The sequence below is a fragment of the Leucoraja erinacea genome, chromosome 33 (assembly GCF_028641065.1).
Source record: "Leucoraja erinacea ecotype New England chromosome 33, Leri_hhj_1, whole genome shotgun sequence".
NCBI lineage: Eukaryota > Metazoa > Chordata > Chondrichthyes > Rajiformes > Rajidae > Leucoraja > Leucoraja erinaceus.
In genome coordinates, this window is record NC_073409.1 from 12,640,191 (window position 1) to 12,665,000 (window position 24,810).

At 44.9% G+C, this 24,810-nt stretch overlaps 2 protein-coding genes across 6 annotated transcripts in view; one reads left to right on the plus strand and one right to left on the minus strand.

Annotated features, from left to right (window-relative positions):
• The first annotated feature begins 200 nt into the window (after window positions 1-200).
• Window positions 201-14,253, plus strand: wdr76 (WD repeat domain 76). The gene is made up of 13 exons (XM_055661367.1): window positions 201-725; window positions 1,012-1,107; window positions 4,032-4,093; window positions 4,492-4,624; window positions 5,699-5,788; window positions 6,847-6,890; window positions 6,987-7,140; window positions 7,944-8,105; window positions 9,615-9,733; window positions 10,561-10,659; window positions 11,373-11,525; window positions 12,156-12,209; window positions 13,396-14,253. The coding sequence occupies exons 1-13, from the start codon at window positions 216-218 to the stop codon at window positions 13,664-13,666; spliced, it is 1,947 nt and encodes a 648-aa protein (XP_055517342.1). The 5' UTR covers window positions 201-215; the 3' UTR covers window positions 13,667-14,253.
• The window catches only part of LOC129712714 (FERM domain-containing protein 5), a 121,118-nt gene continuing 104,327 nt past the window's right edge, over window positions 8,020-24,810 (minus strand). For 2 of the 5 annotated variants that reach the window (XM_055661368.1, XM_055661372.1), the window contains exon 14: window positions 16,817-17,771. In XM_055661368.1, the coding sequence (XP_055517343.1) occupies window positions 17,203-17,771 (569 nt within the window). In that variant the 3' untranslated portion in view covers window positions 16,817-17,202. Of the gene's footprint in view, window positions 8,156-15,583; window positions 15,624-16,816; window positions 17,772-24,810 lie in introns of those variants that run through there. The other 3 variants (XM_055661370.1, XM_055661371.1, XM_055661369.1) reach the window with 3 other exon arrangements.

A 24,810-nucleotide genomic window follows, 5' to 3' on the forward strand; every position in this document is an offset into this window, starting at 1 on the left:
AACGAGGTCTGATTGACCTGGAGGATGACACGTTGGCCTGGCTCGCCTCAACGGAGCTGATAGGACAGAAGAAGAAGTACACGTGACAATAAACTAAACTAGAGAGTTCAATAATCGAACCATGATGATTAGGTGCAGAGCAAAGATACTAGAGCCTTTGGTGCAGAGTGTTGTTGTTGTTTCCGGCTTTGCCGTCGCCCTGCGCGCGTTGGAAGATGGCGGCTGTGAATACGCTCTATCAAAGCTACTGGGGAAAATGGCGCGGAGATTCAACCGCCCGGGCGCGCGCTGGAGACAGACAGAGCGCGGGAGATGGGAGGAGGGCGGACTGTGGGCGGGGACGGAGACGGACTCCATGCCTGTTATACAATCCGCGCTTACATAAGGTCGCAGGGAAGGGCAAAAATACTAAAGGCTCCGGCTCGAGTGTCTTTGGGGGAAAGAGGACGTTTCCTCCACTCCTGAGTTGGCCCAGGACTGATTCTCGCCGCTGTCCCCCGTCCCCCCGATACCAGATGAAGGCGGCCGGCACCAGGCTCTCTGTCCGGCTGGAGAGGCTCAAGCGTCTGCCCGCGGTCGGCGCTCCCGAGGCAGCGGGCAATGAACGGCTGTCCAAGAGGCCCACACGCCCGGTGCAGGGCAACGCGAGTGGACGGCAACTTGCGGCCCAGTCCGGGGCCACGGCGGCCGGCGACTCTGATGGCGATAGCACCGGGGATGAGCAGGTAGCGGCGAGGAGCTTGAGGGGTGTAAAATGTGAGGCGGGGGGTTTGGGTGTAGGACAGTGAGTCAGGATACATTTGGGTACCATAGGTGGGTTGTGATTGGGGTGCATTACGGTTCAGAGGAGGCTGGATGATGGTGGGTTCTGGTGTTGGAGCAGTTAGAGATAAGTTGCAGAGTGTTGGAGGCAAAAGACTGCATTGAAGGATGAGTACATTAAAATGAATGCAGTCATCTTTTCACTATATGATAATATCTGAAGTTTCGAATTTTTATTTTTCTTAATAGTTTAACCAGTCTGAGGAGTTGTCAGTCTACGAAAAAAAACGATTGAAAAACATTCAGGAAAATGCTGAGTTCTTTGCATCATTAAACATTCTGGAGGTAAGTTGACAGGAAGGAGATAGAGAACTTAATAACATGATGGACAACAACCTCTCCCTCAATGTCAGTAAGATGAAGGAGTTCTGTATAGGGTGGTTGCACGAAAGGTCACTGGGTCATAGGGCTCGATGCACGGAGCCGCTGAATCCAACTGGAAGACATCCGTCACTTCCGGTACATGTTATTAATGCTAGAAACGCGTACTTTCCTACCTGTGAAAAACCGCCAAAATGTTGAATTTTTGCGCTGAAAAAAATTGTGGGAGTCGGGGTAAGTGTGAGAGACATGTACCCAACTTCCTACCTGCAGTACATCGCGTGTAATCCATTTTGAGTAGTCTAGCAACAGTACGGGTCATGGGTCGTGACCCGACTGCCATGAAACCTCCCTATTGACTTCAGGAAGCCTGGTGTATTACCTGCTCCGATCAGCATCATCAAAGGTGCCAAAATGGTTGCAAGTTTCAAGTTCTGTGGTGTTAATAGTACCAAAAATTGGTCAGGGAGGGATATGGACCAAATGCATGCAGGTGGAACTAATGTAGCTGGGACATATAATGGTCCTCGTGGGCAAGTGGGGCTGAACCAAATTAATGTGACATCAAAGAAGGCACACCAATGCCTATACTTCCTTGGGAGACAGGAAGTTTGGCATGTCTCCAATGAGTCTTACAGATACACTGTACGAAGCAAACCGTAAGGTTGCATCACAATTTGCATTTGGGAATAGATCTGCCAAAGAGCATGAGAAATTACAGTTGTAGACGTAACCCACTCCATCACACAGGCTTTCCACTATTGACTCCATCTACGCTTGACGCTGCCCTGGAAAAGCAGGCAACATAATCAAGGGTTTGTCACGCGTCTGGGTCATTCGTCTTTCTCCCTCCTCCCGTGTGGCTGAAGGTACAGAAGCTTAAAAGTGCACACCACTGGACTCAGGAATAACTTGTTTCCCTTTGTTATCAGGCATCTAAAAGGTATTTCTATGAGCTGGGGTATAGTCCGATTCACATCTACCCCATTGTGGACATTGGACTTTGTCTCTGGAACTGATGTGCTACAGTGCTGAGAACTCTGTCATCCCCTTCGCTCTGCCTATTGTACTTGAGTTTGACATTGTATTTATGTATACTATCTGATTGGACAGCATGCAAGACAGCGCTTTTCACTGTACCTCAGTACATGGGGCAATAATAAACCCAATTACCAACAGTGTTAAATTATTTAAACTCAAGGCATTTGTTAGAATGAACATTTGAAATTCATGCTTACAAATAAAAACTATAATTGGGTAAACAGTTGCCTTCCTAAAATTAGATGTGGTAGGCATGGGCAGATTATTTAACTGCTCATGATGTGGACAGCATTTATTTACTATGGGCATTCTGTGGCAATTGTGGGAGTCTGCTGAGACTCAATCACCGTGATGGCTCTGGGGTCCAGCATCTTTGGGGACATAAGTGAATCGGTGTCTTTTTGAGGTTTCCTGGTTACTCCGATGTTTTTGAAGTCCAGATTTATTTAATTATTTGTTTAAATTGCCCGTTTGATGGGTCAAATTCTGGTTTCTGAACTCCAGCGGCTTGTCATACTATAGCCCAATTGTCTGAGGTTGTTTTCCTCGGAGCAATGAATGTTTACAGCAGGTTCTTTCAATCCTGAAAGATTGGGGATAGATCGGTTTTGAATGGCTAATAAATCAAAGACCAACAGACATTGGCTTAAGGTATTTGGAAAAGATACCAGAGGCAGTTACATGAAGCATATTTATTAATGCATCAGAAAGGGCACTAAAGATTTGGTGTTAACTTTCAAAAAGGAATTGTATGAAAATTTGAAGATAAAATCTTTGCAGCTTAGTTGACAAACATACAATAGTGATATAGGACACCAGGTCCTACTACGGTAAACGCACGAGTTACTACGGTATGACTACGTGTTAAAAAGTATCAAATTTTTACATCCCGAGTATATTGTACTCGTGGACATTTTTCAACATGTTGAAAAATCTTCACGAGTTACCACGTTTCCCGAGTACCTGCCGTTAGTGCTAAGAGACATCCCGAGCTCCGACGTACCTGCTACGTTCATTCTACGTGCTTACCACGAATTTTGATTTTTTTTTTAACTCGGGAGAACTCTTAGGTGAACTCGCACAGTGGGACAGGGCTTTAAGGATCAATGTGGAGCCACAAGAAATGGGTAAAGTCTTCAATGAACACTGCTCAGCTGTATTTATTGTGGGAAAGGACATAAAAGCTTGTGAGTTCAAGGGAGGAAACTGGTATCGCTGGGTTCTTTACAAAGGAGGAGGTGATAGAGGTCTTGAAACTCATAGACAATACAGAAAAAATTCCCAAGAATGTTGCCTGTTTATACAGTGATATGTACAGGAAAGGTTTAGAGATCTATGGTCAAATGGGACTAGCACAGTATGGCAACTTGGTCGGCATGAACAAGATAGGCCAATGGGTTGTTTCTGTTCTGTCTGATTCTATGACAGTATGCAAAGACCAAGAGTAGTTTTGGATGAATCCACCAAGATCCAGCACAGGCATGGATAAGCCACACAATGAATAATTCAGTATAATAAAATAAATTGCTCAGAACAAGAGAATTCTAGGTACTTGGTACTTGACAGTGCTGTCCATGACTACAAGGTGTAGCTTCAACACTGCAGTGCCATTGGGTGTAACGAGCACAGGGTTGTGTCTGTTGAGAGTAATGCTCAGCCTAATGTGGCCTGGAGTCGATTGTATATGGGGAAAATAGAAGTGTCTTAAATTCCAAATATCTAAACTGTTGTTTTTACCAATTTTTGGTGCTGTCCTTTCGTCCATTCTGTTCAGAACCAAGGCTCATTCACTTGTAGGAATTTGAAAATATGGTCTACTGACCTGTGGAATTTCTCTTGTCTTACAGACGGCTAAAATGCTTTGGAAAGTTAGTGGAAAAGGACCTAAGAGACAGAATACACCCAAAAGGTATGAATCTGCAGTAACCAAAGACTGAAAAAGGGTCTTGACCCGAAATGCCACCTATTCCTTTTCTCCAGGGATACTGCATGATCCGTTGAGTTACTTCAGCTTTTTGTGTCTATCTTCAGTAACCAAAGAGGATGTGGAACGACTTGATTTCGGTATTTTTCAACACTTGATTACTTGTGGGTCAGGTCGCATTACTCGTTCTCTGTATATATATATTTTTAAACATTGATAACACAACTTCATGACCAACTCTTGTTGCTATTCCACCTTTATTGTAAAACTGGGCAAAGCAGTTATTGAAAAGTAAATAAGGGATGAACTTTAAGTTTCATTTTTAGCTACAGTGTAATGCAGTTGCGGCATAATAATGAACTTCATCCTTTTCGGATGTTTAGAGAGAAGGTTAAAGACTCTGGAGAGCAACGCATAGTTCGCCGGTCACAGCGGCTACTGATGCTGAAATCTACCGACTCCCCAGAACCAAAATTACTGATAAAAACGTCAGAGGAGACTATTGTTGAGGAGCGGGTTTGTATCACTTCCACATATCTCATATATCTCAGACTGGGATTTGTCCCATCTTAGCCGTTCAATTTTTCTGCTGTGTTACCAAGTTTAGATGGAAGGGGAAAGGTTGATAGCACGAGGTTTCATATTGCAGACCAGGTAGATGGAGCGTGGAGATCGTTCAGCTACGTGTTCAACCAGTGTATTTATCCAGGGCCTCACTTAAGTACACTACAATTGATATTATAGATAGTGCAGTTATCTCTGCTCCAACGACTCTCTGTTCAATCCTGATCCCTGCACATTCTCCCTGTGACTGCATGGGTTTCCCCAAGGTGCTCCAATTACCATCCGTATACCAAAGATGTAACAAGTTAGTTGGCCACTATTTTCTCCATTGTAGGTGGATGATGGGAGAATTGTGTTGGAAGGGTATATCAATGGACATTTGTGAGAAAATTGATTGGAGTAAAATGAGTGCGGTAATGGGATTGCTTAGACGGCCGGCATATTCTTCAAGCCATTGCTCTTATGCCGAAGTGAAGTATGAATACTTCAGTGTGATGCTTCTGGTTTGGAGTTCCCACTTTTCTTCCCATGTCTCCCCCTCATACATTTCCTTTGCCAAGATACAGCAAAACCTTTGTTTTGTGTGCTGTCCAGTCAAATCATATACGTGTAAAAGAGAAAATAAGCAGAGTGCAGGATATAATACAACAGCAGCAACACTGCAGGTTAAAAACAAAATGCAAGGGTGCACTTCTGCTATCGCTGACCTTTGCCAACACCTATCAGAAAAGCTTTTTTTCAGTCCTCGAGAGCCTGCATAACATCCTCAGCCAAGCCCAGAGGGCATTTCCGTTTTCACTGCTGACAACCTGCAGGACAGGTTATACTACACTTTACAATGTACTGAATAGTAGACCATGGCCTTCATTGACATGAGTTTGACTGCCTATATGTGCTTGATGAATTGAAGCTAAATTTTGAGTAAGATAGCAGTGTATTATGTAACTATTTAAATCAAACATTCAAGTAGATATAGGAAGGAAAGTGATATTGCTGGTGTTGAATGTTACTTTCCGTTTGCCTCAGTTCTCTGGATCTCTTACAATGGTCGCTATTGAAGAAAAGGACAGCAAAAAAACTGAGGATCTGATGAAGACGTGGTTGGAGATTAGTCAGGTATTCCATTAATACATGTTCTGGGAAGTTTGATTTAGAAACATAGAAAAATTGGTGCAGGAGTAGGCCATTCGGCTCTTTGAGCCAGCACAGCCATTCAATATAATCATAGCTGATCATCTAAAATCAGTACCCCATTCCTGCTTTTTCCTCGTATCCCTTGATTCCTTTAGCCTTAAGAACTAAATCTAACTCTCTTGAAAACATCCAGTGACTTGGCCTCCACTGCCTTCTGTGGCAGAGAATTCCACATATTCACAACTCTGAGCGAAGATGTTTTTCCTCATCTCAGTCCTAAATGGTCTACCCCTTATTCTTAAACTTTGACCCCTGGTTCTCGATTCCTCCAACATCTGGAACATTTTTCCTGCGTCTAACTTCTCCAATCCTTTAAGAATTTTATATTTCTATAAGATCGCCTCTCATCCTTCTAAATTCAAGTGAATACAAGCCAGTCGACCCATTCTTTCATCATATGTCAGTCCTGCCATCCCGGGAATTAAACTGGTGAACCCACGCTGCACTCCCTCAATAGTAATAATGTCCTTCCTCAAATTAGGAGACCAAAATTGCACACAATACTCCAGCTGCAGTCTCACCTGAGCCCTGTACAACTGCAGTAGGACCTCCTTGCTCCTAAACTCAAATCCTCTCGCAATGAAGGCCAACATGCCATCAGCTTCCTTCACTGCCTGCTGTACCTGCATGCTTATTTTCAGTGACTGATGTACTATTTTGACACCATTCAGATAATAATCCACATTCCTGTTCTTTCTGGTAAAAGCTTTGTATAGTCAAGCAATAATCTGAAATGTAAAGATACATGTGTGTGCAATATAAAGGCAAAAGCCGTGATACAGCCACGAGTTGAATGGGGGATCTTGTAATTAACCATCATTTTTAAACGTGTGCCTTTACGTACCCTTTCTCCCATGATCTCTACCACCAACAGATCTTTTTTATGTTTGCGTTATAGTGTAAATATAGATGAGTTAAGCTACGGTATTTAAAAAGTGTTTTTTCATCAGTAACTTAACACTTCCAACTCTGACACTTAGGGCAAATCTCGGGTTAAAACAAAGCAACCAAAAGAGTTAAAGACGTAAGTTCTTTTAATAGTTGGTCAATTTTAAATAATAGCTATTTCTATTTTTAGTAGCTTTTTGACAAACTGTTCCTTCATTATTTGTTTGAGCAGCTACAAGTCCAGTTTGAAAAGGATGACGATCCAAGAAAGCTTTGTTGCAAAAGTAACACCAAAACGAGTGTGCGCACTGGCTATTCATCCGTCTGAGCAGAGGTTCCTGGTGGCTGCAGGAAGCACTTATGGATATATTGGAATTTGGGATCTGGTCAGTGAGTGCTTAGTTTTTGCTGTTCATGTTAAAGAAGGAAAGGCATTTTTATTGTGGTTGGAAGTTCACAAACACTTGAAAGGCAGATAAATGCTGCTGCTGCTGCTGCTCTAATTCACCCACATTATGTCAAATGGCAGAATGACATCTGATAAATGGCATATCACCATACACTTGGGTTGAATAATTTAAATTTAGCCAGGATAATGGGGATAATTTCCCTACATACAAAACCCTAAGACATTGTTTTGATGAAAAGCAGTCAAGAATTCTACTGTCCTAGTTGATATTTGTCCATTGATCAGTGTCACTCAAATAAGTGACACATTGCTGTGACAAGGATCTTCCTGTGTAGGAGTTGCAACTGAATTTCCATTTTGCGGCAGTAGGTGGCGCTGTTGCACGGCAGTATAGTTGCTGCCTTGCAGCACTAGAGACCCGGGTTCGATCCTGACTACATGCGCTGCCTGTGTGTAGTTTGTACGTTCTCCCCCACCCCCCTGACCTCCATGATTTTCTCTGGGGTCTCTAGTTTCCTCCCACATTCCCAAGAAGTACAGATTTGTAGGTTAATTGACTTGGTATGATTTTAAATTGTCCCTCGTGTGTATAGGATAGTATACATGTGTGGGATCGCTGGTCGGCACGGACTTAGTGGGCCGAAGGGGCTGTGTCACTAAACTAAATAGCTATGTGTTGTGGAATGATCAAAGCGGTGATAATGCTGTCAGAATATTTGGCTTTTTGACTTTACGATCCAGTTCTTATTGGATGTTTTTGCTGTCTTTTCATTTTTTCAGAGTTCTCGGGTCAATGATGTAGTTGCTGTTGGTCAGTTCAAACCTCACTGTAGTTCGATTAACTGCTTACACTTTTCTCCTGCTAACTCTGCTGAGATCCTATCAGTGAGCAGTGATGGGACCATTCGCTGTGGAAATGTTGCTGCTGCAGTCTTCGATGAGGTAAAATACATCAAAGTCCTTTGAGCGCTTACTCATAAAGCCCAAATCTCCTGCATAAAGAAAGACAGGCTGTGGTTATTTGACAAGAATTGCCAACTTTAGGTTTCTATGGCTTTGGTTGCTTTTAGCACAGAAAGAAAAGAGCAGGAGTTCTGAAATGTAAGCAATAATACTCAGTACGTCTGCAGAATAATACATAGAATGAATGCTTCCAGACCATTACTGTGAAAACCACAGAAATAGGAGGTTTTAGACTAGTACATACGGAATTAGAAGTGTGGATGTTCAGTAAGGATAACAAGATTGAGTGATTGGTTGGGGGGGGAGGGGGCGAGGAGGCTGAAAGTGTTGAATAAGAAAAGATGGTGCTGGTGCAAGGTATGGTAATGGGAAGAATCGAGAATGATCTAGTGGAAATATAAGTGAGGATGAGGGAGGCCTTTTCTGAAATTATTGAATGCCATTTTGAGCCCAAAAGATTGTAATTTGCCTGGTTGGAAGATTCGGTCTGTTTTTCAGGCTCGCATTGACCATTATTGAGGAAGTAAAGGAGACTGAGAAAAGAGGGAGAATTAAAGTGGCAAGTGACAGGACAACTGAGGACCTGTCCGTAATTGATGGAGATATTCTGCAAAAACAGTTAACTCCGGAAGGTTAAATCACATGGGGTCCAGGGAGAGCTAGCCGACTGTTGTTCAGTTTTGGTTGCCCCATTATAAGAAAGATGTTGTCCTGGAGTACAGAATATAGTGTTGCAGGGTTATGGCATTACAGCCACCGAGAAAGTGCCAATTAAAAAAAAAAAAAATGCAAAGGCTACAATGAGGTAGGTTGAGAGATCAGGAGGTCAGGTCTGAACGCTGCCATTCCAAATGAAACATATTCTCATACCTGGAAGCATCGGCTGGTGAGAACTGCCACAGTTGGGAAAGGACGGGCAGGTGTACAGCAAAGCTTGTAACTAACTAAATCGCGCCATTTAAATTCATTTCATACATTTTTTAAAAAGCTAAATGGAAATAAACTCAAGCTTGGAAAAGCAATAATTCATACTCCAAGAGGACATTTTGTTTGCATTGCCCCCATGTAATTAATATATTCTCTCTTAAATATATCAAGTTGTTGGTATTGGTATGTTATTGTCATAATGCCACGATGCAGTGAAAAACTTTGTTTGTGCACAATCCAGTCGTGAGTACAATCAAGCCATACAAAAGTACAATAGGTAGTGCAAAGAGAAAAATAATCGGTGTGCAGAATATAGTGCTACAGAATAAGTGTTACAGTTACTCAGTACATGTAGCAATAATATTAACCAAGCTAAGCCTCTTGACCTGGGATTCTGCATTAATTTGTGCCATGAGGCCCAATGATGGATGAGTTTGTTTCCATGCCCACCATGTTCTTCTTTTATAAAAAGGTAATTTTTCCAAATAGATTTAAAGTTGAGAAAATTTGCTGTCTAATTTATTTTTGCGTAAAACGACTTTGCCTTTGATATTTTCGTAGGTGTATGTATCCAAAGATTGGAATACCTCTTCTTTTGACTTCTTGTCTGAGGATGGGTCCACCTTGCTTGTCGGTCACTGGGATGGAAATGTGGCTATAGTGGATAGACGAACCCAAAGGTGAATGTCAGTTATGTGCTTGGTCTCGCTTTTCATTGACTTTTGGTGGTTGTAGTTGCTCTCAACTTTTTACCACTTCTTGCTCACTTCTCATTTCTCTTCAAAGCCGTGACTTCTATTTGCTCTTGGGTTGTGGGAAAGCTTTGCCAGTAGTGTTCAGATGCCAGTGCTTTCTTTTGAACTGCTCCAGTCCAAGTGCTGCATTTTGTTTAATGCTGCACAAGGTCCAGCAATAAAGGCTACTACAGCTATGTGATAGTTTACAATGTAGGCCAACGTGAAAAACAGTCACGTCAGTATCCTTTCATTTATGTTGACCTTGGCTGCAAATTCTGTTTTCATGTCTCGTAGGGAATGATGCATGCTCTGAATAAATCACTGGTGTTAAATGGTGTGCTGGGATTTTGGTGCTTTGGACATTAAATTTCTGGATTAGTCTACAAAAACAGCTTGAAATTGTATAGCTCAGTGCAATATATTATCTCCTAAACCTGTTGCATTGGAGCATCGTCAGATAGAATTTGATACTGGGCCATATATAGTCTACATTTTCGTTGTCAAAGAGAAAGGAGCATCAAAAAGGAGGAGAGAGTGCGGTGGTCTGCAGTTTCACTGAACTCTGAATTCTACTAAGTAGATAGGTAACCATGCTGAGTCTAGAATGAACAATGGTAGGGAATACTTAGCACCAGGCAGATTTGACACACAGCAGATGGGAAGTGTAGGAAGGTTGTGCTTAATTCCAGGCGAACAATAACAATTTGAACTTTTGTAGGTACTGATTACTCTCAAACTGACAGTACTTTTTTTTTTTTGCTTTTCTGCAGCAATTCAGGAGAACTGAATGCACACCTGGGCCTGAACTATTTACGAATGGTCAGTGTTCACCCATTGGATCGTCATTACTTTGCAACTGCTGCAGCACAGTGAGTACCCTTGATAGAAGTGTTACTGGTGTGGATGATTTTTCTGCATGCTGTATTACCAGCACAATCCTGCAAAATGAATTGTTTAACTGATTCAATTGTAATTTGTTTTAAAAAGAACTTTTCTATAATTCCCAATAAACACCTGATGTGCTGGAATTCAAGTTCATGCTTTGATTTGTGAGGAAAATGTCCATGTTTGTTACTGATCCTCCGTGGGATTTAATTTGAAGGTAGCACCAGAATAGAAATTCCAGTCACAGTTCACAAATATTTTAAAGATACAATTTGGTTATGCCCCAAAATAACAGACCCAGGAATATGGCATGAATTACCTAAATATTACTCAAGATTTTGGATCTGACTTTTAAGACAAGACTACTCATCTTGAGAATTCAAGAGACACATTATCACACAAGGGATCTTGGAAATCTGTTCTCTTTTACCCCTGACTCCAACCACCTTCCCTCTCGGATAGGTGTAATGGGTCTTGGTGTGAATTGAAAATATCAAAATTAGAGAATGCTGTGTTTATGTTTGGTAAGAGTCTTATCAATGTAGAGAAAATAATCTTTAGTAGAGTTCCCAGTCAGATGTGCTTTTTAATTGAATAGCTGTGTCCTGTTCCGACATTCATAATGCCACAATTTTGAATTTGTGGCCCCATATGCCAAACATAAGAACATTTACCTAGCTGCTTTTGGTTTTGCCAGGTGTGCAACTATTTATGATATCCGAAATCTAAAAAGATCATCAGCAAAAGCTGTGGCGCACATGAACCCCCACTCCAGACGTGTAAACTCGGCCTACTTTTCACCGGTTACTGGCAACAGTGTGGTGACCACCAGCATGGATGACATGATCAGGTAAAAAGCTTCACATCGTATATGAGTGCGACAGAAGTTAAAATGTGCATCTAGGAGACCATTTTAAATGTAACATCTGCTAAAGTTTGTATCTTCTCATTTGAGAAATTTCATGTCATCATCCTGTCCCAGTGGATCAGTTCTAGTTTTGAAATTTCCAGCATTCTGTTACTTTGCTCTGGTTTATGAGAGTGTCATCCAGAACCACCAGTATATTTCCATTAACTCCCAACCTCACACCGAAACGCAATTTTAATTTCTTCTTATTTTTATTTCTTTAAGATGTTTTGCGATTAATTTGACTGGCTTTGTGGCCTTTGACCTTCAGTCATTCCAATTTAAATGGCGGTTTTACGATCCATGCAGCCTGGGAGCAGGGTCTCGCTGGCCTTCAGAGCCATTCTGGGGCTGTGGCCTGCACCATGATGTCCCTGAGACAGGTGACCAAGCAGTGTCCCTGCAAGAGGACGGTTTCTGCCCACTGATCCCCAGATGTTGTGATGGAGTGTGGCGATCTGTTCTTTAAATCGGGAAGTTGAATGATTTGCGTGTAAAATGAATATTATACGTTTAAGATACTGAACAGCACAGGGTCAAATCTTGATAAATTAATTAAATGATTTGTTGCAGAGTATTTGATACAAGTTCCATCATTCCTGAGATTCCTTGTGTGGCATCAATAACGTAAGTAAAATTAATCCTGTGGTTCAGTTCTACGGCTTAAGCAGTCCATGTCTGCAATCTCTCCAGTCCTTCTGAACCCTCCGCGGTCCTGGAATTCTGCACCCTGTGTAATGTAAATGCTACACAAGTTGCAGCCGTGTTCGGCTGTCGAGATTCCACATCTCCCACTTTACCCTTCTCATAGAATCGGACAGCATGGAAACAGGCCATTGGGACTAACTTGTCCACACTAACCGCTGAGCACCCCACCATATTGATTGCATTACCTCGCACTTTGTCCATAGCCCTCAATGTCTCAGCAATTGACATGTTCATCTGCACAATTAAATACTATAAAAGACCCAGCTTCAACAACTCTCTCCACCAGTGTATTCCAGGTACGCCTCTCTAGGTGAAGATGAATTCCCCCCCCCCCGCTACATTTAAACCTCTTTCCTCCCCCCCCCCCACCCCCCCATGCTACTTTTAAACCTCTTCTTTCCTCCCTGCCCCACCTTGCCCAAAACCTGCCTGCTATTACACAAATCTGATATAGGAAAATGTTTCTTTGGTCTATCCTATCATTGCCCCGTATAATTTAAATTGCCTCATCATTGCCTCTTAACCACCTCTGCCCCATGGCTTTTACAGTCTTAACTTAAAAATGGCTGCAGTATAGTTGTCAAGTCTGGAGTTGTCTTAGGAAAGAAATGTGACTAATTGTGGAGGAACAGGGAGAAGAGAGACAAAACAAGGAACAATTCTCCTGGGAATCGAGTGTGGTCAAGGTGGATGATCAGTAGATAACTGAATAAAGGGACTGGATTATAGGGGGGCGGCAACCCCTTGGTAGGTTGTGATACCTCCTTCCAAGTGCAGATTGATGGGGTGGGAACCATAGCTCTGTCTGCCCAGCTTACAAAAAGAACAGAAAAGTATGCCCACAGGGTCCCACCTGTGGAAATTGGAGCAGACATCCAGACCTGATGGTGAAGGGATATGTTTTTTTTTGGATCCTGTTCATTGTGGGTGCTTTTTCACCATGTGCAAATTAGCTAGAACGCAGTAAGCAGAATAAGCTATATAATCAAAGGAGGAGGGAGTGAAATGATCAGAGGATAATAAAAAGGAGTATTAACACCAGGCCGGTTACTGTTATGTAAATGTTTAAAACTAGATCAATAACCTCTATTTTTGTTTTAAACAGTCATAACAACAACACTGGACGTTGGCTTACCAAATTCCAAGCTGTGTGGGATCCTAAAATGGAAGATTGCTTTGTAGTGGGGAGTATGGTCAGGCCCAGGCAGATTGATGTGTTCCACAGTACAGGAATCAAGGTGCATGAATTCAAGCATGCTGAATGGCTGCGGTCTGTGTGCTCTATTAACGTCATGCACCCAACCAAAAATGTCTTGGTTGGTGGAAACTCGAGTGGCCGACTTCATGTGTTCATGGACAATGGATTAAGTGAATAGATGGTGGCATCCACACAAAATAGAGGGCCACCTCTATCATTGTAGAGACAGCAGGAATCTTGACATGTCAAATGCTGTGATGATATTTATGTAGGAGTTTGGTATTTAATGTGGGGGGGAAAATAGCTCAAATATATCAATAAAAATACCAGCAAAGTCCTTCAACCATTCCCCGCTCTCCTTGCCGCTTCCTCCCCACACGTTAAAACACTGCCACTTTATACCATATTCACCATTCCAAATGCAGTCATTTGTATTAGGTTAGCTGAGTATTTGTGGTGCCAAATTTTATATGTGTACATAAAATGTAAGTGATCAACAGGATACAAACAGATTTGACACCATCATTCTGGAATGGGGTGTTTTTCTGCAGACTGCCCTCTGTAGAAAGTCAATTAGAGTATTTTCTTGAAGGTTTAAAATGTTGCTTTTCACAGTAGACATTGCAAACTAGAATGTGTGTGGAGCGCTGCAAAGTATTCTTGTTGTGATATGTTTTAAATAGTGTCTGTCCTGCTTTGACATTTCTGATGTTTCAGCAGTTTTAAAATAACATTGAAATAAATTGCACTTTTTAAAATTTTAAATCTTGTTCCTGACTGCCTGCTGCTGCACATGGTAATTTATCTTTGAGATGTGGTGAGTGATTCCTGAGAAAAGGATTAAAAGTTTAAGAATTCTGATTTTTTAATAATATGGGAATAAAAAGTATATATCTGTTAAAGAGATTATGAAACTGATATTTTAAGAATCCATTTTCTCCTTCAAATGGAACGCCACTGTCCTTCAAGGAACAAACCTCACTGCATTTCTCCAGTCTGGGTCAGTATACGACTTTGTCGTATATCAACCTATAGCTTGCTGCAGACGGGGAAAGAGATTTCCCTGGAGTGTAGCCAGAGCCAAGAGGTGGAATCATGCGTGCGTTGGGTATACAGGAAGGACAGAAAGGCCAAAAAAGCAACAGCTGCCCACAAGCTGCCCTTGGTTGCATATCTGATTCCACAGTTAAGGATATCATGAAACAGTTTCAGCTATTTCTGGAAGGTGAGGAAGTGGACGAAGATGACCAACAATAGAAGAAGAGGTTCTCTAGGCAGGTTTAAGGATTTAGGAAAGAGATGTGGGATCTCAACTATAGCAATTTTCTAATTGCTCTCTGTATCATACACCATTGAATATAGAAACAAGGATAGGGAGGAGAATGGGCCATTAGATTATGGGAGCAATGGAACTAGCAGGAGGAGGTGGGTCCAACTTAGGCCAGGCAGATTGCATCACTACAGAACCAGGAACAATGGCCTTGTGGGAAGATTTGCCAGAGCAATGCGGAGAGGTTAAAACTGGTTGGAAAATATTACTTCCTTGATCTCTATAGCACTTAAAAGGTACTTGGACTGGTACATGGATGGGGAAGATTTAGGGATATGGGCTAAACGCAGGCAAATGGGACGTTTAGATTGAACATATTGGATGGCATAGACGAGTTGGGCCAAAGGGCTGGTTTCTGTGCTGTATGTTTATGACCTTGTATCACATGCACTGTAACACTACCTATGGTTTTAGACACCTTTGCTGCGAGCAAATATATCCCTTATAATTCAATAATTGACAGGATCTATAAGAGGCAATGTCTCAAAAAGGCAGCCAGCATCATCTAGGGTCCACACCACCCTGGCCACACTAATTTCACTCCTGCCAGTGGGTAGGAGATATTTAAGCCTGAAAACTAAGATCCAGGTTCATGAAGAGCTTCCCAACAACCAGCAGGTCATTGTATATTACAAACGCCAACTAATGTAAAAGCTGCCTGGGTTGCACGAGAGACTTAGGGCTTTATTTTGGTTTTGCACTATATTGGGTTTTTATTTTTATTTTTTTGTTTATTACATTATCTATTGAGCACTGTTTACAAACCTGCAGTGTTGCTTCAAGTGAGAATGTTCTGTTCTGGTACCTAAAGCAATAAAACAGACATGGCAATAAACCTCTATCAATCCCCACTCAACTGCCTCCATACAAGAAAATAAGCCCATTGCCTCTTCATAACTAACATACTCCATCCCCTCTTGCATTTGTCAATGACTCTAGTTTGGGCCATTATTGTTGACAACATCATCAGTAAGTGAACCCCTTAAGTATCCTCACCACCTCAGACCATGCGTCCTCCAGCTTGTTTGGTTATAACTGCTGTTGGGTAAATCTGACGTTAAATGAGTCACAAACCAAAGCAGAATGATTTTATGCACTATTATGATTGCCTAATATAGTTATTAATTTATTATTATTGATTAGTATAAATGTATCTTATTGCGTTACTGGGCCAGTTAAGCAGCAGCAAGTGAGAATGTCAGTGCTGATACATATGACAATAAAACATTCTTGACTTTGGTTTAGTGGGGATTGAATGGACAGGTGGCCTATTGGGCACAACAGAGCATTGCCTCCTTCCTCTGGGACAAGTGCTTTCATTACTTCAGTCACAGGGTTGACAGCAGCTGCCAAACCCCAGGGCCTGCTGATATGGCCAGTCTACAAGACCAGCTATAGAGTCCTCTCCTGACACATGCCTCTGAACGAGACATCCCTTTGTTTTTAGTATCAGACCATTTGTGCTTAGAGTTTAGGTTTGTCATAGTTGCTTGTTAGTGAATGAAGGGAGTGAGGAACAGAGTGAGATGCTCTCTTCCAAGTGAACAGTGACAGAGTTGCCCAAGTCAATGCACCAGATGAAACCAACTTGTTAAATCCGCAAACTTAACCGATCCAATGTACTGCCTGAGTTATCAGAACATTGCTTCCATCACTTCATTTAAATAACACCTTGATGATAGTGCATACATCACTCAGCGATTTACTCCCCATCTTCCCTTTATTTCAACCTTAACAACTGGCCAAACAGTCTTGTGCCTTTGGACAACCCTTCCATCACTCAGCCTGGGTTTTTGCATATATTGTCCTTTAGTCATTATGAAAAAAATCCTAGTTTTGGGGATATCCCGTGAAGCTGTACATCATAACCAAACTAATTATTTTGTCAAATTGTTAAAATATTACAAGGTATAATTAACAAACATTGAGAGTCTTACAGTTTTGGGAGAACATTTTGTCACTACTGAATATACTTAGACATGAGACATCCACCTGCTGTAATATTAATATCACAGGGAAGTCTTGGTACTTTTATTAATGTCTGGAGACAGGATACCTCTTTAACATCACAATAACAAAACTCCACGCTGTATTACTCAGTTCCTGTGGGTACTAATGGTTAATAACTTACTCTAATAGACCTTAGATAGCGCAACAGTCCAAGAGCATCAGAGGGGGTTAAGGGGATGGGGGCAGGGCATGGTTGAATGTGGAATTCGCTCTTGGATTTAAATTCCTCTTGAAAGCTTGTTGAGTCAGCAAGTTTCCCAGCAGTAGTTGAATTCACCCAATAAAGCTGGATGGTGCCAGAGAGGGGAGAAGGGGAGCTTGACGTCATCTTGTCTTCTCACTGCCCCTGGGCTGATTTCTCAGGCTGGGCGATGTCATGTGTCAATAAGAAGGTTTAGCAGGTACCGCGCCTTGCAGGCAAACCATCGCCTGAGGGGACAAAAGTATTCATAATGGAATTGTTCAAACTCGGGGGTTTGGCGTATATCGCGTAAAAATGCTACGTCAATATCTGATTCGGCAAGAGCGATCAGGAGGAGGAGCAATGCAAAGAGCAGTCCGACGGTCACCAGTAGCAAACGGGCCACACTTAAAACAAATGTATTCACCTGTTCCTGCTCCGCCCTCTCACTAACACCTTCGGGCGAGGTGCCAGCCCCTCTGGCCGGTTCCTCTGCCGCTGCCGACGATCCCACCTCGCTCCCCCTCTCCTCGATGCCGCTGGAGCTGGAGTCTTGCTGGAGGAGGATGGATTCGGGGCCGGGCTCCGACACCGGCGTGGGCAGGACACTGGCGGCCGGGCTGTACATCTCGTCCGCTATCACCGACGTCCGCTCGTTGCCCTCGGCGGCCGAAGCCTTGCCCGAGCGGATCATAAAGGAGTCTGTGTGAGAGCTGGATCGCACCGGCGTGGAGTGGGCGCTATCCCGGAGTGATTCCAAACCTAGAACAGAGACACTGACACAGTGAAAGGGAAACCCGGGAGAACGCCCGCGCAACAAACCATAAACATGAATGAAGCCTCTTCGGAAACAAGTGGCCTGTGACCAAGGTGCTTGTCCAACCCAGGGCCCAGCATGATGCCGTTCAGCTCTACGTAATCCTCAACACTGGTGCCCGCAAGGATGCGTTCTCTCTCCCCTATTTATACTCCTTAAACATTCATGACTGTAGCCAAAACCAATCCAAATCTATTTAGGAGTTTACAGAGGGCACCACTGTAGTGGGCCGGGTATCAAATAATGACCAGACTGAGCACAAATTGAGATTGAGAACCTCCTCACCTGGTACCAAAATAACAACCTCTCCCTCGATGTCAGCGATTGACTCCAGGGAGCGAAACAGTGCATATTCATGGTGCTGGAGTATAGATGGTCAAAAGCGTCAAGCTCTTCGGAATAAATATCGACAGCAATTTGTCCCGGACCAGCCACGTGGGAGCTATGGCCAAGAAAGTACACCAAGACCTCCACTTCCGTAGACGGCTTAGGAAGCCTTGTGGAGGTAGTTAGTTGATATTTAGTGCCCAAAGACACATTACCTCAGCGGCGAAGGGGGGTCGATGGTAAATCCCGGAGTTTTTACCCAGCCCGGAGTTCAGTGACTGCCAGGATGCGAGGGGTTACTGTGAGCGATCAATTGGCCCAGGGGTCCTCCACTGGACAGGGAGTGTGGGGGGGGGGAGGTGGGGGGAGGGGGGGGGGGGGGCAGTGACACTCTGCCCGTCTCTGATGAACTCTTGCCAGTTCTGAAAATTGACCAGAATAAAAATGAGAGACTGCTCCCAATCAATAAAACACTGGCTGTTCTGAACTTTAAGTAATCGGATGCACATAGTTTGTATACAAATACAGTGTATATGTGCACATATATATCTCTGTATGAAGTATGTGTGTGAGCGTAAGTGTGAATGTGTGTGCGTAAATGTGTATGACTTAATCTGTGACTGCAAATGTTCTCAATGTGTGAATGTGACTGGGTGTGCGAGAGCGTGTGTGGCAGTGACGGTGTGTGGGTGTGTGAAGATCTGTATGATAGTGAGAGTGGGTCTGATAGTGAGAGTGAGAGTGCGTGTGGGTAAGAGTGGCAGTGAGTGCGCGCTGGTATCAGTGATGTAGCTTGCAGTGAGCTCTGCAGAGGGAGTGCCTGAGCTGTTTAGAACCGACCGATGAAGTGTGCGGTCTACATCTGGAATGGTCTCCGCTAGAGATCACTAAACATGTCCTCTCCTCCGACGTGAACCTCAGCATCTTCCAACTCGTGGCTTTCCTCATTCACCAATCTCCGCAACCCACCTCCCCCGCCAACCCTCTCACAGCTGAGACCCACAGCCTGGCTCAAGGTGCTGCCGTCCCCGAACAGGTGAAGAAGCCAGGACTCGGCGGAGTATGTGTTCGCTCCAACATGCACAATGCCACAGGTGTAGAGTGTAGAGGAGAGGGCGGCAGATGGAGTGGCAGCAGCTGGTCAGGATCAGGGAGAGATTTAGACGAGCGAGCAGAGCACAGGGAGGGCGCCAGCTCTCGGCACAGTCCCCGCGGTTCAGAGATCAACGTGTTTCCATTTGATCCCGAACTTGCACTGATGGATAGGTGCCTGCTCTCTTCTCCCAATGTGTGTTGGGCTGAGACTCGGGTCGAAATCCCGTCGCTCTCCAACCTGGGGGGGGGGGGGGGGGGGGGGGGCAAGACTCACAATGACAGCTACGGTTGCTTAATCTCAGCCTGTCGTTAGACGGTTCTGATGTGAGGCGCCGCTGCGCGTTCTGCATCAGCACAGACTCTGCGCTAATAAAGTCTTTGCACTGTCAGCATTCAGGCTGGAGATGTGGAGCAGGCAGCCTTGTTTGCGATTGTCCTGGCGGAGGTGGAATTCGTGAACATAGATTACTTTATTCCACCCCAGCGTGTACACTGTGCTGGCGGGGTCAGCGCGTATTGTCCATCCTGAACCGCTGGGGACGAGGTACCCTGGACGTTGGCAGGCAGGATGGCGAGGAACATGGGATGGGGGGGGGGGGGGGGGGGGGTGACGGAGGGCCGGACAATGCTGCCATGCGGGTAACTGTGGTCGCACCACACCCACTGCGCCAGTGGAATGAGTGGGTGGAGGGGTGCCATCGTTCTGCTTTGTCGTGGTGCTGTTGAGCTATTTGTCTATTTGTCTGCCTCATTGGTTTTTGAGAAGTTTCGGATTGTTTTAGGGACAAGTTGCCAAGGCAGTTTGTAGAAGCTGGTAGCTCACAACTTTATTACATCAAACTTGGCACATGTAGCAAAGCGAATACGCAGGCTGAGTCAGCAACAGTAATCCAGGGAGAATCCAAATCCCACTGCAGACTTGGGGAAAGGGAGGTGCTGCAGAAAAAAAGTGCCATTAAGCTGGAAGGAGTGCAGAATTTATGAGGATATTCCAGGACTCGAGGGCATGACATGGGCATAGTTTGGGCAGGTCAGGGGCTCAGCATGCTGAGGGGGGGGGGGGGGGGGGGGGGGGGGGGGGGGGGGGGGGGGGGGTAGGTCTATAAAATCATGAGGGGAATAGAGGCTATTCCCCCCAAGATAAGAGAATGAAGAACCAGAGGACATACGTTTAAGGTGAGAGGGGAGAGATTTAATAGGAACATAAAAATGGGCAGGTTTTACGCATAGATAGGGAATTAGCTGCCAGAGGAAGTTGAGGCAGGTATTAGAACAATATTTAAAGGGTATTTGGGTCGGCAAATTGATAGAAAAGGTTTAGAGGGATATGCGCCAAAAATTGATGCTTAAATGCGGCATCTTGCGCCATCCACACACACACACACACACACACACACACACACACACATCCACACACACACACACACACACACGCACACACACACACACACACACACACACACACACACACACACACACACACACCCGCACACACACACACACGCCCACACACACACACACACACACACACACACACACACACCCTTGTCTGATCTGATCCTTGAGTCACCCAGACCCCTGATCTCAGGAGCTGTAGCAATTTACTAATGTGGACATCCGCGTCCTGTGGGTCAGATGAAAGCGGCCCGCGCCTGATCACCGCCTGATGATCCACAAGGAAATCAGACTGCGACGTTAGGATCTAAGAGTCTTTGATGAATAATTCAAATCCTAAGAGATTTGCTCTATCCAGGCGGGCTGAGACGGAGCAGTTTAATCATTAATTACCGTTGACTTGCTGTCCCTGGACAGGAGAGATAAACAATAACGCGTGCGAGGAAAAGGTCATTTCACCGTATATTGTCAAAATGTCAGAAACCTAAGACTGGGGCCGTGAGCAGGATCCCAGTCCAATCCTTTTGGATTTGAAATTAGTTCCTTCACCAACATTGACTCTCAACAACTTTCCCTTCAAACAGCTGTCACTGGGGAGTAGCCCCTTCTTTTCTGAATCTCTGAACGTGGCTCTGTTTGAAGGCGGCACATTGTGACCACACACCTGTATGTCTGTATCTGCCAGTCTCACCTACGCCGGGTGACAGGCAATGGACTTACCCGGTGCCAGCACTGTTCTGTAACTCTCCCCCATTTTACCGAAGACATAGAAATTAGGTGCAGGAGTAGGCCATTCGGCCCTTCGAGCCTGCACCGACATGAGTCTGTTTCTGTCGGGAGACGCTGTTATATGTTTGGCTGCGAGTTCCAATCGCCGAAATTGGTGCCCAAATAAACTCTGTAGACCTTTGTTGTGTTGTTAAACAGATAATTTGCAGCCAATTGCAAGAGTGGTCTCACTCTAGGTCACTGGAAAGGAAGTTGTGTCCACGCGTGGTCTTGGTGGACTGACACTAAATCAATTGATCCCAATTTTCCCACAAAGGGAAAAAAACTAGATTCAATGGAGAGAGAGAGAATGATGCAGGGTGAAAAAATAGAACGTGATCTCCCTCAGGAGAACGGGACTGTCGCCTGATCTACAAAAACCAGTGGCGAAGGCGACGCCTAAAATATCGTCTCTTCAACCGAGCCCCGAACGAGAGCTTCTCTGTAAACCCAGAACTATATTGTTAGTGTCCTGACTCCCAGCACCTTCCCTTCATGCTTCCATAAACCCATTCCGTACGTTAAACTTCTCAGAACTGCCCCCCCCCCCCCCCCCCCCCCCACCCCCCCCCCCCCCCCCCCACCCCACACCCCAGTCCAAGGCTTCCAGGGGAACCCCGGGTCCATTGCAATCAGTCCCAGTCTGACGAAGGGTCTCGACCGGAAACGTCGCCTATCCATCCATGCCACCCAGAGATGCTGCCTGTTTAGTTTAGTTTAGAGATACAGCGCGGAAACAGGCCCATCGGCCCATCGAGTCTGCGCCGACCAGCAATGCCCGCACATTGACACCATCCTACACACACTAGGGACAATTTTTACATCTACCAAGCCAATTTACCTACATACCAGTACGTATTGGAACATTCAAAGACAAGTGCTTGTTGTTTTTACTGAGGCCACAGACAGGGGGATCAGAGTGAGAATGGGGTGGGGGTCGGCATGGACTCGGTGGGCCGAAGGGCCTGTTTCCCTGCTCTATCATTCGATCAATCAGTTAGAGCGGAGGGCAACGGCAAACTCAGAGTGGTCTGAGCGCGCGTTCTCCATGACTCTCCAATTTAGCGGAGACCACATTATGGACACTGAATTAGACTCTCTGGGTCTCTGGAAGATGGTAGGAGAAGATGTGTAAGGCCACCTGCGACAACAACCTTATGACATCCTCTCCCCCACGGTGGATACGCCTGTGGGTTATAGGCTGGAGGTTTGTAGAAATGTTTTGGGTAAGATGGGCAAGAGTTACATTCTTCAATTGGGAAGAAGGAACTACAGATGCTGGAAAATCGAAGGTAGACAAAAATCCTGGAGAAACTCAGCGGGTGAAAGAAGGGTCTCGACCCGAAACGTCGCCTATTTCCTTCGCTCCATAGATGCTGCCTCGCCCGCTGAGTTTCTTCAGTATTTTTGTCTACCTTCTTCAATAGGGATGGTGGCACTTAGAGTCAGTCTTGACTCTTATTAATCTTTTTTCAGGACACTGAAGGAATTTAGCCCATTAGTACAAACGGACTTCAACGGAGAAATAGGTGTTGGACAGAATCTTCAGTGCTAGACAGGGGTAACGGGGATCTGGAGTTGGTGACGGGGACATGGAGAAGGGGGAAAGGGTGACGTGAGGAGCACTGCGGTGATCTCATGCACCCTTGCACAGCCTACCTAACCTCGTCTCATTGTAACTACTATAGTTCTACCATCACTTCAGTCCCGTCCCCTCCCCACCCAAGCCCGGCTGCTATTCATTATATTCACAGTCACAGCCAAAACATGTAATACCCAATCCTGTGGCAATGATGAGCGGAAGGTTTCATGTTAACGGCTGGCAAAAGCCCACCTGGCACAATCTTATAACCACTCAGCAAGAGCTGAGTGGGACATGTCTGATGCAGGCAGCCAGTTACAGGGGGAAGGTGTGAAGACTATACGTGGCAGCCGTGGTAGAACCTGTTCAAAGGACACAACAGGGCATACTAATGCCAACCGGTCGCACAGTTAGTCCCAGAGACGGAGGTGCCACGGAAAGGCCTCGGAGAGCGAGGGATTGTGAGGTACAACAGGACACCCCTGTGGGAGAGACCGGATAAGCTAGGTAGAGATTAATGGGCCATACAGTGGCTGTGTTAGACAGGGGTTCACTGAGACGAGCGGACCGTCAGTGGGAAGGGATGTTATTTACGTAATGAGTCGTGATTGGGAACAAACTGTCCGAAAGGGGGATCGGAGCAGATTCAACAGGAACTTTCCGAAGGAAGAAAAACAGTACTGGAAGGGAAATTATGAGCACGTGCGCTTTCAGTGTGGAGTTTGCACGTTTTCCCTCTGAACATATTGGTTCCCCCGGGTACTCCAATTTCTTCCACACCCCAAAGACATACAGGGTGGACGCTGGTCGCCGCGTGGAGGGTCGAATGTACGGTAGATAAGGTAGGCAACGTTCAAATCTGATACACAAAAATGCTGGAGAAACTCAGCGGGTGCAGCAGCATCTATGCAGCGAAAGAAAAAGGCAACGTTTTCGGGCCGAAACCCTTCTTCAAATCTGATAACTGCGTGATTGTAGTTTGTAAACTCCCAATCACAGACTTTATTTTGTTCACTGTTCTGTATTTGTGTTCAATTGAACACAATCACATTGTTAAGGGGAAAAGGTGGTAGGTTAATTATCCAATGACTCTTTCATAGGTTTAAGGGGGAGACTGTCCCTCTGTGCCGCAGATTCATTGGCTGAGTGGTAGGTTTGTTTGGATAGAGTGATACGGCCCACTGGAGATCCTGCCTTAATGTTCCCCCTTTGCCCGGTCAGTGCCAAGAGGAAGGGCACCCCAGTTGTTCAGCTCTCTGGAGATCCCACCTACAGCTTCTCACGGGCAGAGGCCCACCCACTGTCTCTCAGGTCCCAGAATCTCTTCCTAACCAAACCCATCGATAATCTTCAGATTCTTCTTGCACATGTTACATTCAAGATGCCGCAGCAAGCACATTAGCATTTATATAGCACTATAATAGAGTACAAATCCCCGCATGATATCAAGAAGCTCAACTCCATCCAAAAACAAAGCAGTCCGATCGATCGGCACCGCTTCGAGCAGCCGGAACATTCATTCCCTCCCCCACCTGGCTGCAGAGTGAGTTATCTGCAGAATAGTTCCTCCACCAGGGCACACCGACAGCACTTCACAACCCATGACCGCGGGCAACAAGATGGGACCAGGGGAACACCACCACCTGCAGGTTCCCCGCCAAGAACACACACCACCTTGACTTGGAAACATTTCGCCGTTCCTTCACTCTCACCTCATCTAAATCCTGAAACTCCCCGCCCGCCCGCCCGCCCACCAGCACCTGTAGGAGCATCGTCCACGCGTAGACTGCAGTGAAACCACCGCTCACCGCCACCTT

Coding starts and splice junctions, on each gene's coding strand:
- wdr76 (XM_055661367.1), top strand. CDS start 216: ATGGCGGCTGTGAATACGCTCTATCAAAGCTACTGGGGAAAATGGCGC. Junction 726..1,011: donor ATAGCACCGGGGATGAGCAG/GTAGCGGCGAGG, acceptor TTTTCTTAATAG/TTTAACCAGTCTGAGGAGTT. Junction 4,094..4,491: donor AGACAGAATACACCCAAAAG/GTATGAATCTGC, acceptor TCGGATGTTTAG/AGAGAAGGTTAAAGACTCTG.